Below are 12,455 nucleotides of genomic sequence, written 5' to 3' on the forward strand. Positions count from 1 at the left end.
TTTCTATTTTCTTCTCAGATAGTTGGAACGGTTTAATACCGCCGGACCTGTTTTTGGACGTTGTAAGCTTATTGGGAAGGCGTTCGGGATAAATCCAAGGTCGACAGATTAGCGATGCTGCTGCCGTAAGGGTCCGGCATGAAACCCGCCACGGAAGCCTTGGGAGCTACTCGTCACCGCCAGTACACAGTTCTAGATTCTCGTGTTCTTTATGCCTACATCGCGGTGAAAGTTAGCTATTGATTGATTGGATCAACATGAGTCTTCTCATCAATAACAAGAAGAAGAAAAAAAGAAAGAAAGAAAGAAAGCAAAGGAGCAAAGGAGCAAAGAAGCAAGGAAAGAAACAAGAAAAATACTTAAGACCGTGAACGGTTATTCTGGCTCGGTAACACCTAGGCCAGAGACAACATCTACAACATAATTACAGAAATACTCCAAGATGAGTGACCAGAGCCAAAACCAGCCGAAAAAGGACCCTTGCACCTGAAGGTAACTCCCGGCCGAAGGCAACCAGGAGTCGAGCTCAAAAATGACTTGCAGGAGTCGGAAAATAAGATCGTTGCGCCCCACGATAATAGTGTATAATACAGGATATGCAGAGACTCTGCATGTGGAACAAAGAACTCGAGTGGATCTACCATTGATCTCGACATCTCTTTCTCCGATACCCAAAGGCTCGTATGTGTCAACTGATGAGCGGGTTCCTTGATTCAGACAAAGCAACCAAGATCCTCTTCCTGTCAAGAGAAAGTATAAAGGTGGGTATTAGGTATATAGCTACATTTCTGTCACAAACGTTACAATTTCCCACCAGTCAGCCAATTGACAAGACTTGTATTATCTATCATTATCAGTTGGCACCACACTCATGCTTTACTCATCCATCCTCCTTGGCCTACTTGGCCTCCCAGTCGCCGTCCTTGGTGCCCTCGATGTGTCCACAGGGGACGACGAAGGCGGCATCTCCAAGTACAGTGGGACGTACAGTTACACAGACCTCTGCGGAGATGTCACCGACTGGAAAAACGAGACGATGGCCCTCTCCCCCCTCAAGTCCGATTGCCAGGCAATCTGGCGGATTATGAACGACTCTCCCGGCTGGATTATGTTCGCCAACCTCGGCGAGTGGGACAGCGATCAGAACCACGGTCTGTACCCGCTTGTCACTCACGGCACTTGCACTTTTGCCATCAGGCCTCAGGTTTGGGAGGGTACCTCGGCCAGACTGTATGTGGGCTCGTCTGACCTGAATGGCATCTTCAATAATGCGCCCAACGACCTTGGTGGTATCGATAGGGTTGGGGCGTCGGGCAGAATGGGATGCAAGTTCCGCAAGAGCGGTGAGCCGGAGAAAGAGATTTTTTTCAGGATCTACAATCCCAACGACCAGAAAGCGAAGGACTTTGGTGATAGTTGGTAGATTTGGTCGCTCATTGGTGACTAAATTAGCGAGAGAAAGAATATGGTCCTATTACATATATGTGAAGTCAATCTTCCACCTCATATTTAACTAAAAAAAAATAAAAAATCTTAGAAGAAGAAACCCCTCCCCATTATGGTTTTATCCATGCCTCAATAGTATGTGATGATTATACCCGAAAGTATTGCATAGTCACTTTGTAAAACGCGCTCCATGATCTCTCATCATACCGTGGTTGAGTTGATCGCTGTAAAACCTAGAAATTCCCCAGCCTATACTAGCTGAGGGACACGTACTGCGTGCCAGATGGTCTCCACGCACTGTTCTATCTGAACGGGCGAGAATATTGAGACTTGCCGAGATGATTTCGCAAGACACATATCCAAAAGGCCATCGCCATACTACCACAGGTGAATCTCTGGTTTTAATGATTGCCAAAAGAGGCTCCAGCCGGAAACAGGGGGCTAAAGGCAGTGCACACCGTACGAAATAGGCATATCATTACGTTACGTCATACTTGTGCTGCAACGCTTCGATGAGCCCTCGACCGACTTTCCTTCAGTGCCCCGCCATCAGGCCTCAACCCCGCCAAAGATTCTCAGAGAGTCTCACCGGGCAAGGCGACACAAGTCCGGCTCAGCTTTACGTCTATTTTGCTCGCTCTAATTCGTGTGCATTTTTCAGAGGAAGTACCACTCTAAAGACAAACACATTTGACGTGCCCATTCTTTTTCCTTTCTCCTGTTCATGCACCCACCGCGGGCTATATTAGACGCACACGCTCGCCTCTGCAGCAAACAGTTCAACAGCTTTATCTCTCTCAGGCCAAACGACATATCTGGGCAGCTGCCACAATGTCGCGCCACCAAGCATACAGGAATTATGATTACGAAAACGATCTCGACGAGTACGATGGAGGCGAAGGATACGGCGAGGAGGAGGGAGAGGCGCTGAGTGCTGAAGACAAGGGTACGCCGATCCGCACATTTGCCGTGGAGCTCGCAAGAGCTGCGCCAATGATTGGCCACATACTGCTAATGGCGATGCCAATGCTAAATGCTAACGTTATGTTGTGTAGCACAAATGGAAGCAGGTACTGCTGAGGTTCGTGCTGCCCTCGCCGCTCGAGCATCCAAAGTCACGACGGCGCAAATACAGGAGGCGCTCTGGCATTACTACTATGACGTCGACAAGGCCATCGTATACCTCATCACCAAGTTCATCGATCCGCCCGCCCCCAAGGCCGCTAAGAAGAGCGCGCCCGTGCAAAACAAAGAAACAGGTAGGCCTATTTTCCGTTTGTTTATGACATCCATTTTCGCACCAAGAGCAAGAAGAAGAACAAGCCAAGAACACCCCGTAAGAGCAGATCCCCCGGGGTCAGCACATATACCACGTTGGCTTCAGGTCTTCGCTGTAGCTGTACGTCAAGCAATACACGTACGTACCGGCCAATACGAGTACATTGTATGAGCTACGTGGCTAATTGCGCTCCAAACAGATACTATGGCTCAGAGACGCCGGCACTTCTCTTTCGCGCACTTCTTCCAGGACATGCCATGGTTGAACACTCCACAAGATCGCCAGACCACCTTCATCGAGCCCCTATATCCTCGTGGAGGCCTGCTCGGTGGATCTGGAGCTCCGCCCAAGATGTCCAAGTTGCAGCAATTGGCTGCAGAGCGCAAAAAGAAAGCCGAGGAGCAAAAGGCTGCCCAGAAAATCAAGGATCATGAGAAGCCGCCAGTCAAGGAGGCCACTCAGCACTTGAGCAAGTTATCTCTCAGTTCAAGAGCTAAACAAAAGGAGGCTGCGTCTTCGTCTGCTAGCACAAGCTTGGCTCATGAGCCGAAGCCCCCAGCTGTCCCCATGAAGAGGAAGACAGATGACATTGTCCAGCTTGACGGTCCTCCAGCAAAGTTCCCGGCAAACACTGAGCGCAATCCTGTTGAGGACATCGCGCCTGTACAGCCAGCTGCACCGTCTGATTTTGCTCAAGCTCTCCTGGGATCCGCTCCGCCTGCTCGCACACCGAGGACCTATGCTCTGCCGTACATGTCCTTCGTCTCGTCTGTGACTGACGCGTTCTCTGGGCCCAGTCCTGATGATGTAGTGCTGACAGCACAGGCGAAAGGTTCGCTTTCAGGTGCTAGGAAAGCATAAAAGCGCAATTACTAACCAATTGCATTAGCCAGTAACAAGAAGCTTGCCAATACTACCAAGAAGAAAGGTGGCGATAATAAGGTAGACGAAGCGACAGACGGAGTCAAGGCGCTCAAGGTCGATGATGCACCTCTACCCAAGAGCAAGAACTTAAATGTTCTTAACGAGTATGAGAAGAGCAAGAGCAAGAAGAGCGCAAGTTTTGTGGTTGTTGGTAAGGAACTCCAGCAGCAGCAACAACAACATTTAAAACAACGTAATCAAGCTAACGGCAGCCAGGTCACGTCGACGCCGGCAAGAGCACACTGATGGGGAGGTTATTATTGGACCTCAACGTGGTTGATCAAAGAACCATAGACAGATATCGTAAGGAGGCGGAACAAATGGGCAAGTCATCATTTGCCTTGGCATGGGTATTGGACCAAAGGACCGAGGAACGAAGTCGTGGCGTGACTATCGATATTGCCACAAACCGGTTCGAGACGGAGGCTACATCTTTTACCATCCTGGATGCTCCTGGCCATCGCGACTTCATCCCAAACATGATCGCAGGTGCAAGTCAAGCCGACTTTGCGATATTGGTGGTTGACGCGTCCACCGGATCTTTCGAGTCAGGACTTAAGGGGCAGACAAGAGAGCATTCGCTTTTGCTACGGAGTATGGGCGTATCTCGAGTCATCGTTGCGGTCAACAAATTGGATACCGTTGGATGGTCGCAAGATCGGTTCGATGAGATCTCAAACCAGGTCTCTGGGTTCATGTCCGCCACCGGCTTTCAGCTGAAGAACATCAGCTTTGTTCCCGTGTCCGGGCTCCAAGGCGATAACCTCGTCAACAGATCCACAGACCCTGCAGCAAGCTGGTATACGGGCGAGACGCTGATCCAGGAGCTTGAAAACTCCGAGCCTCTCGCTAGAGCGTTAGACAAGCCTCTGCGTATGACGATATCAGAAGTCTTCAGGACCGCACAGAGCCCGCTTACAATATCGGGACGGATTGACGCCGGATCATTGCAGGCCGGGGATGCGCTTCTGGTCCAACCTAGCGGGGAGAAAGCATACGTCAAATCACTCGAATTGGACTCGGAACCGGTGGATTGGGCGGTGGCTGGTCAGAATGTTGTCATTCATTTGACAAACATCGATCCTATCCATGTGCGAGTCGGAGACATCATCTGCGACCCCAAGTCACCAATCAATTCGATCGACTCTTTCACAATCAAAGCTCTTGCTTTTGACATCCTCATGCCAATGCAAGTGGATGTCCATCGAGGACGGTTGTGGGCGCCCGGACAGATTGTGGAGATGCCTGCTATATTGGACAAGGTCAAGGGTACCGTACTCAAGAAGAAGCCCAAGATCGTCAAGCCGGGCAGTGTGGCTAGAGTTGTGGTCAAGATGAACAGCAAAGTTCCATTAGAAACAGGCCAAAGAGTTGTGCTCCGGAGTAATGGTGAAACTATTGCTGCTGGTTTACTGGAATAAGCAAGGAGATGCACCAAGATAGCTGATTAGAAGTGCGAATACCAAATGACACTTGAGAAACTGAAAGGATACTGGGTATATTCGTGAGTATCACAGTTTGGGGAATGAGTCGGAGGCTGAGTCAAAATAAGGCTTGCGGTACGTGGGCCAGCGCCATGATTGAGGCTCTTAGAAGGAGCAGCCACACTATATTCGGATGCAACCCTTGACAGAAAAGGTGGGTACATCTGTGACAACCACTCGAGTTCCAAAGCCGGGGTTGTTGTCAATAAGGACACGGTTCTGTATATTGGTAGTGATCTCACAGGCGCGCGCAATTTATCCGGTCCCCATCAAGAGTGTCACGCCTAAAGGGGCCTTCTGTCCGTGAGTATCTGAAAGTCGACTTTTGGACATATGGCAGGGATGCCCCGCATGACAAAGGACAAGCGCTTCGTTCCCCCAAGAGAAAATGCTTTGGAGAAGTGCCCCCCATGGGAGTGTAACGAGTGAGAGACAACTCAAAGGCTCAAATGGGAATTGCTCTTCGACAAAAAAAATTGGTTTTAAAATTTTTATTTTTTTTGCCGGTCCATAGAAACCAGCTCATAAAACCACGGTAAGCCATGAAACCACGCGTAAGGTGTTCGTGTAAAGTAAATATATATCAACTGTTGCTTTCTGTCTCCACTACTTGTGCCCTGGAATACTTGGCTCAAACTCGCGGCAGTTTGTCCGCTGTGGGTCCTTACGTAGAAAGCTCGAGAAGTACCTACTGTAATCCATGCTGCAAGGGACAAGACCAGCCACATGTCGGTCAGCTTCAAAGCGGGCGTCGGGGGACGGCGCAGTGTGCATGAGTCTGTCCATAGAGGCGAAATTAGAGAGTGAATGAGTCAATTCGTGTTGCCAGCAAAGGACAACTATGTGGACGGGCTCTTGTTTGAGTCATTCGTGATCAAGTGAGAAGTCAAGGTGAAGCCAGATATAAGCTTAAAAGTGGCAATTGCGGCGGATAACGCACACTGTAAGCTGGCAACCAGGCTGCAGGGCTGCTGGGAAATGTGAGATTTACTCCGTACATACATCTGACGTACAGTAGGGAACAACTACCATGAATGACAGGACAGGACAAGGCGGCCCCGTCTAGAGTAATTCGAAGGTATTCTTTGGGGCGACTGCTTGCTTAATTGGGTGACTGCAAAACGTGGCTTTTACAGGGCGAATACTTGACAAAGAAGAGGTCCACGGTTACAGGGGCTAGGGGGGAGGGGAGGAAATATTGGAGATACAGTAGTCTAGGGGACCATGGATGGTCCGTGCGCAGACCCAAAATTTAGTTGTGATGTGGCCTTTATGAATTATCTGTTCTTTCCATTGGGGACAGGTAGCTTTCCAACCAGTGAGTTGGGTTGCTCTGTTTAGTTCTCTACAGTACATAAGAGAATTCTCCCAGGCCCATTCGTCTTCAGCTTCGTTTTCTTCCCCCATTCACACACTTTCGCCGACTGAGCGACGACAACGACGAATCATCACTAACACACTGGGCTATATTTGCTCAAGGGTAGTGGTGTGCATTCTCGACGGAGACTTTTTTTTCTCTCCCTCTAAAACCAAACTTAGAACATCATCGTCGCTGCTTAACTGTAGTTGATTTCTACACATTTCTCAAACTCACATAGCCGCAATGGCTCGACCCCAAAATTCGTGGGCCTTGAGCTTTGGCTTGATCGCTTGGATCGGCCTGCTCTTCTGCGCTCCTCTTTTCTTCGCCGGCTCTGCCCACGCAGATGATGTCTCAGAATATGGAACTGTTATCGGTATCGTAAGTCACCCACGCACATGACAACAGCTTCCCTCTGGCCTCCTCGCTAGGCTTTCCCTTTCCTCCTTGCTAATCCGTTTCTTTGTCACAGGATTTGGGTACTACCTACTCTTGCGTTGGTGTCATGAAGGGAGGCAAGGTTGATATCCTCGTCAACGACCAAGGAAACCGTATCACCCCGTCATATGTCGCCTTCACCGAGGATGAGAGATTGGTCGGAGATGCTGCCAAGCAGCAGTTTGCCGCCAACCCCACCAACACCATCTTCGATATCAAGTGAGTAAATTTCGCCTGAAAAAAGAACACATGTGTTTTGGAGTCAGTACAAGGGAGAAGAAAAATAACTGACCGCTTCTCTTCCAATAGGCGTCTCATTGGCCGCAAGTACTCCGAGAAGACTCTCCAAGACGACATCAAGCACCTTCCTTACACCGTCAAGAACAAGGATGGCAAGCCCGTCGTTCAGGTCAAGGTCAATGGTGCCGACAAGGTTTTCACCCCCGAAGAAATCTCTGCCGTCGTTCTCGGCAAAATGAAGGAGGTTGCCGAGTCTTACCTGGGCAAGAAGATCACCCACGCCGTCGTCACTGTCCCCGCCTACTTCAACGACAACCAGCGCCAGGCCACCAAGGATGCCGGTATCATCGCCGGTCTCAACGTCCTCCGTATCGTCAACGAGCCCACTGCGGCTGCCATTGCCTACGGTCTTGACAAGGTCGACGAGGAGCGCCACATCATTGTCTACGATCTCGGTGGTGGTACTTTCGATGTCTCCCTGCTCTCTATCGACCAGGGTGTTTTCGAGGTTTTGGCTACTGCCGGTGACACTCATCTCGGTGGTGAGGATTTCGACCAGCGTATCATCAACCACCTCGCCAAGACCTACAACAAGAAGAACGGCGTTGATATCACCAAGGATGTCAAGGCCATGAGCAAGCTCAAGCGCGAGGCCGAGAAGGCCAAGCGTACTCTCTCTTCCCAGATGTCCACCCGCATTGAGATCGAGGCTTTCTTCGAGGGCAACGACTTCTCTGAGACTCTTACCCGAGCCAAGTTTGAGGAGCTCAACATCGAGCTTTTCAAGCGCACCCTCAAGCCCGTTAAGCAGGTTCTCGACGACGCCAAGCTTAAGAAGGATGAGATCGACGACATCGTTCTTGTTGGTGGTTCCACCCGTATCCCCAAGGTTCAATCTCTTCTCCAGGACTTCTTCAACGGCAAGCCATTGGCCAAGGGTATCAACCCTGATGAGGCTGTCGCTTTCGGTGCTGCCGTTCAGGCTGGTATCCTCTCCAACGAGGAGGGCACTGGTGATGTTGTCCTCATGGACGTCAACCCTTTGACTCTTGGTATTGAAACCACCGGTGGTGTCATGACTAAGCTGATCCCCCGTAACACTCCCATCCCCACTCGCAAGAGCCAGATCTTCTCGACTGCTGCCGACAACCAGCCCGTCGTTCTGATCCAGGTCTTCGAGGGTGAGCGTTCCATGACCAAGGACAACAACCTTCTTGGCAAGTTCGAGCTTACCAACATCCCCCCCGCCCCTCGTGGTGTTCCCCAAATTGAGGTCTCCTTCGAGCTTGATGCCAACGGTATCCTCAAGGTTTCTGCCCACGACAAGGGAACTGGCAAGACTGAGTCCATCACTATTACTAACGACAAGGGTCGTCTTACTCCTGAAGAAATTGAGCGCATGGTTGCCGAGGCCGAGAAGTATGCTGAGGAAGACAAGGCCACCCGTGAGCGCATTGAGGCTCGTAACGGTCTTGAGAACTACGCCTTCAACTTGAAGAACCAGGTCAACGATGAGGAGGGTCTCGGTGGCAAGATCGATGAGGAGGAGAAGGAGACCGTAAGTTCATACAAATATTATCTGATTCTACTACACATTACTAACATGCTACCTAGATTCTTGACGCCGTCAAGGAGACCACCGACTGGCTCGAGGAGAACGTTGGCACCGCCACCGCTGAGGACTTCGAGGAGCAGAAGGAGAAGCTTTCTAACGTTGCCTACCCCATCACATCCAAGATGTACCAGGGTGCAGGTGGCGAGGACGGTGGTGACTTTGATCACGATGAGTTGTAAAACATGCATAGCAGGCGCATCACATGTTGAAATTCCTAGATTTGAGTTGTTACTAGCATACCCCACCAGATACACAAGCAATAAAAAAAATAAAGAAACTTAATAAAATTGAAATGTCTTTCGTACCTGCATACGTGAAATGGGACAAATAGAGGTGTAGGACATGTGGGTGAATTTGAGTCTTTACAACGTAGTTCCACCGGCAAGATTGTTGTCCTAATCTCAAGCACATGGCAGATGGCTGTACGTTATAATGGGTTGTTTCTCCCGTATCTGACATCGTACATGGTGCACGAATCTCGCCACGGAAGTTCATGTCCACATAAATGTCTCGGACATGTGCAGTATGCCCAAGTGGTGCATACAAAAATCCGAGAAAGCTGTAGTTAATACCCAGCAAGGTTCCACTAGACTAATGTAAAACAAAACAACCTCGAAAACTACTAGATTCCATATTGCTTTCTGTATGGGAAACTAGTAATATAACCTGGGATAATCATAAAAATTACAAAATTACAACGCCGTAATTCCCCAGTCGACACCGACCTGGGTATTAGTTCAGCGCGCATTGGATCATCACTAGGGTTAATTACAGTAGACAACTAGTGCTCCAAAAACGGGGTCCTCGCAGCCCTCCCCAGCCTGAAGCATCGCTTAGCAAAACCCAGACGGATTCGAGCCCCGTCTTAACTAGCGCGTTTGTCTTTTCACGTTTTTCTTTCATTTACTAAATGCCGTTTCCACTTGTACTCGATTACTATATACATTGGAGCTTTAGCGCCTATAATAGCAGAGTCCTGTTTGCGTGTGACCAATCAAATCAGTTTTCGCAAAATGCCAATTGATCGACACAAAGGCGTTCAAATAGAAGAAGCGACCAGTGCAGGCCGGCGGCTCCAGCCTAGTGACTTGATTTATATTCAAGTAGCCAACAATCCCTATTCTTTCCACATACATGCTACCATAAACGACGGATAGGATGACGCCCGCGATGTGACACGTCGAAAAAGCCCGTCTTCGGGTTCAGATATAATTAAGTGCATGTTGCTGTTACTATACGCCTGATCATACATCACAACTCAATCGATTGAGACATGATTGCTCAGCGCCGTAATAGCCCTCGTCTCTTTCTGTGAGAATGCAGCCCGAACGCCGCCAATGCTTTGTTGTGTATTTGAAAAGCCGAAACATAGTGCCGGCACATTATTTAGTTGTCTTCCGTTCTCCATTTTGCGCGTCTAGCATAACTACAGCTGATTGAACAGCCAACACACCGGCTACAGAATAATGTAGGTAAGCTAATTTACATGCTTGTAACTCACGAGAGCGTCCTTGAGTTTCATAATATTTTGCCAACTAGCAAAGCCGCATATCTATTCTGCGTTGCCAGGCCACCACGAGCCGCTATATGAACAGAAAGTAGACCAGGTTAGTGCAATTAACATGCAAGTATCCTGAGGACATTTCGCGAAAACACCATAATTACTCCTTTTTGTTTCTTGCGATAACCCGCTCCGGGAATGGGGCTGGCCACAATGGTCGATTGTGTCCTCTGATGTTCTCCTCATAGTGTACGTTTGGGTCGGAGCGTTGAAAATAGGCACCCATCGTCGTCTCAGAAGCTTCATAAGCCGAGAGATCCATGCCGGCCAAGGAAGTGTGATATAAGTCTCGAACACGGACGATCGTCGAATCCGGCCTAACGACCTTGATCGCGTGCTCCTGGTATTCGACGGACCAACCCGGCTCCTGCCAACGCCGTTTCACAGATTCCGGCATTGCGGAATTTATATTCCCGCTACACTCGGCTACTTGCGCATCACCATCCTGCTGCTCGCTGGCAATTTCTTCGACAAGGTAAATCTCCCGGGGAATGGCAAAACAGGTAACAGCAAAGGCTCGCATGGCCTTGTTAGAAAACCTGTCTCTCCACCATCGAGATGGTATCGCGAGCCTCTGAATGGCCTGAGCGAAGCGTCTTTTCCCCTTTTGGTCAAGCTCAATCTTCTTCAAGGTGCAATTGAGAAGTGTATCCAGATCCTTCCCCAGAAAATTGTATTCGTGGCGCCTAGCCGTGTCGGCCGTTGGCAGGATGAGCACCAAATCGTGTTTGGGATCGATGTACCGCCTTGCCTCGTTGCGGACCGACAGACCATGCCAGCGATAGATGGGCACCTTCATGGTATAACGCAATAGCGCTCGCGCGCGCGACTCGGTGCAGATGCCCAGCGCCACCGGGTTTTTGTGAGGCGACCACTGCGTCACATCTGACTTCACTTTGGAATCTCCATCGCTGCCGATTATGATGGTGAGGAGCTTCGGTTGCATCGTTGCATCCCATATCTGTTCACGAAGCTCCTTGGGAATCCGGGAGAATTGTGGAAACGTTTTTGTTCCCGGTGACAGGCTCATGGTCGAGCAAGATCAAAGAAGAGCATGGTATTAGGGCTTGAAATCAGAGAACAAGAAGGGAAAAGGAACGGCAGGCAGAGCAGCTGGTATCTGTGTACTCTTACATGTGCCAGTAGAGCTGCCTGCATTCGTGGAAGTGGGGGAAATGGATTAGGTTAGTGATGGGTCCGCACGTGGCAAAATATATGAACCATGTAAAACCATGCAGCTAGTAACAATGCATATCTATTGGTGCACACTGTGAGATACCTAGTCGAAAATATGAATCCTTCCGTTTATATCGTTATTAAGCCCTGCACGAACATCCATTGAGTCCTAATTACAAGTCCAACCACCAAGACCATTGGCGCTGGTAGCCAAGAAACCCCACTGTATATTTTTGTCAGTGACCGTTCTCAATGTCGAGAGGGGAAACAGGTATGCTTACCGGAGGGTCACAACCACCAACAACGCCAGTGTTATACTGATACATCCAGCCATTGGCACACTGGCAGACGGCATAGTCAATACCACAGCCCGGGTTCTGACTAATTTCGTGGTTAATGTCAGCATGGCATCGTGAAGATTCGTGGCAGCTTCATATGAGAGATGGAGCTCAAACATACTAAGCGTAGCAGCCGCTGGCACTGCCTCTGATCTCAACGGGGCTTGCGTGAGTGGTAGCGGCCGAGGCCAATGCAATAGTAAAGAAGAACTTCATGGTGTAGCAAGATTATAATGACAAAGGGTTTAATGGCGTTTGCTGGATGCGATGTCTGTTTGAGATGAGCTGAGAAAGATTTTTATGCGTCCATAGACGACATTATATATAAATTTTGTTTCCATCTCGGCGACGAGGCAAACGATCGTAGCCTTCCAGACCCAACACCTCACATGCGAGTCGCTCTGGGATCACTCGTATCACCACCATTTTCTTTTGCTCCACTTGACTGTCGAGAGGTGCATACAAGCACAGGTGCCGCGTCAGCAGTCAGGTGTAAGATCGAAACCTCCATGCTTCATTACTGTCAAGGTCTTAGCGAACGTCGAGGGCCACGATGTAAGAAAGCATGCCAACGCTGTAGTCTACAGAAGTTCC

At 49.5% G+C, this 12,455-nt stretch overlaps 6 protein-coding genes across 6 annotated transcripts; 4 read left to right on the forward strand and 2 right to left on the reverse strand.

Annotated features, from left to right (window-relative positions):
• Positions 1–871: 871 nt before the first annotated feature.
• Positions 872–1,423, forward strand: BKA67DRAFT_539292 (uncharacterized protein; the record flags this gene model as incomplete). Its single annotated transcript, XM_046100608.1, has 1 exon — positions 872–1,423. One exon carries the CDS (start codon positions 872–874, stop codon positions 1,421–1,423), a length of 552 nt encoding a protein of 183 aa, XP_045953940.1.
• Positions 1,424–2,277: 854 nt separating this feature from the next.
• Positions 2,278–5,070, forward strand: BKA67DRAFT_523777 (uncharacterized protein; the record flags this gene model as incomplete). Its single annotated transcript, XM_046098504.1, has 5 exons — positions 2,278–2,377; positions 2,502–2,830; positions 2,939–3,557; positions 3,615–3,800; positions 3,866–5,070. The coding sequence occupies 5 exons, from the start codon at positions 2,278–2,280 to the stop codon at positions 5,068–5,070; spliced, it is 2,439 nt and encodes an 812-aa protein (XP_045953941.1).
• A 593-nt stretch (positions 5,071–5,663) lies between these two features.
• BKA67DRAFT_577443 (uncharacterized protein) lies at positions 5,664–6,299 on the forward strand. Its single transcript, XM_046103634.1, has 2 exons — positions 5,664–6,104; positions 6,163–6,299. The coding sequence occupies exon 1, from the start codon at positions 5,676–5,678 to the stop codon at positions 5,907–5,909; it is 234 nt and encodes a 77-aa protein (XP_045953942.1). The 5' UTR covers positions 5,664–5,675; the 3' UTR covers positions 5,910–6,104; positions 6,163–6,299.
• A 136-nt stretch (positions 6,300–6,435) lies between these two features.
• BKA67DRAFT_577444 (molecular chaperone bip1) lies at positions 6,436–9,079 on the forward strand. The gene is made up of 4 exons (XM_046103635.1): positions 6,436–6,874; positions 6,966–7,150; positions 7,241–8,729; positions 8,786–9,079. Exons 1-4 carry the CDS (start codon positions 6,737–6,739, stop codon positions 8,963–8,965), a joined length of 1,992 nt encoding a protein of 663 aa, XP_045953943.1. The 5' UTR covers positions 6,436–6,736; the 3' UTR covers positions 8,966–9,079.
• Positions 9,080–10,447: 1,368 nt separating this feature from the next.
• On the reverse strand, positions 10,448–11,377 carry BKA67DRAFT_539295 (uncharacterized protein; the record flags this gene model as incomplete). Its single annotated transcript, XM_046100609.1, has 1 exon — positions 10,448–11,377. The coding sequence occupies one exon, from the start codon at positions 11,375–11,377 to the stop codon at positions 10,448–10,450; it is 930 nt and encodes a 309-aa protein (XP_045953944.1).
• Positions 11,378–11,692: 315 nt separating this feature from the next.
• Positions 11,693–12,077, reverse strand: BKA67DRAFT_662224 (uncharacterized protein; the record flags this gene model as incomplete). Its single annotated transcript, XM_046107955.1, has 3 exons — positions 11,693–11,746; positions 11,805–11,904; positions 11,983–12,077. 3 exons carry the CDS (start codon positions 12,075–12,077, stop codon positions 11,693–11,695), a joined length of 249 nt encoding a protein of 82 aa, XP_045953945.1.
• Between the last annotated feature and the right edge of the window lie 378 nt (positions 12,078–12,455).

The sequence above is a fragment of the Truncatella angustata genome (assembly GCF_020726525.1).
Source record: "Truncatella angustata strain MPI-SDFR-AT-0073 chromosome Unknown BKA67scaffold_8, whole genome shotgun sequence".
Classification (NCBI taxonomy): domain Eukaryota; kingdom Fungi; phylum Ascomycota; class Sordariomycetes; order Amphisphaeriales; family Sporocadaceae; genus Truncatella; species Truncatella angustata.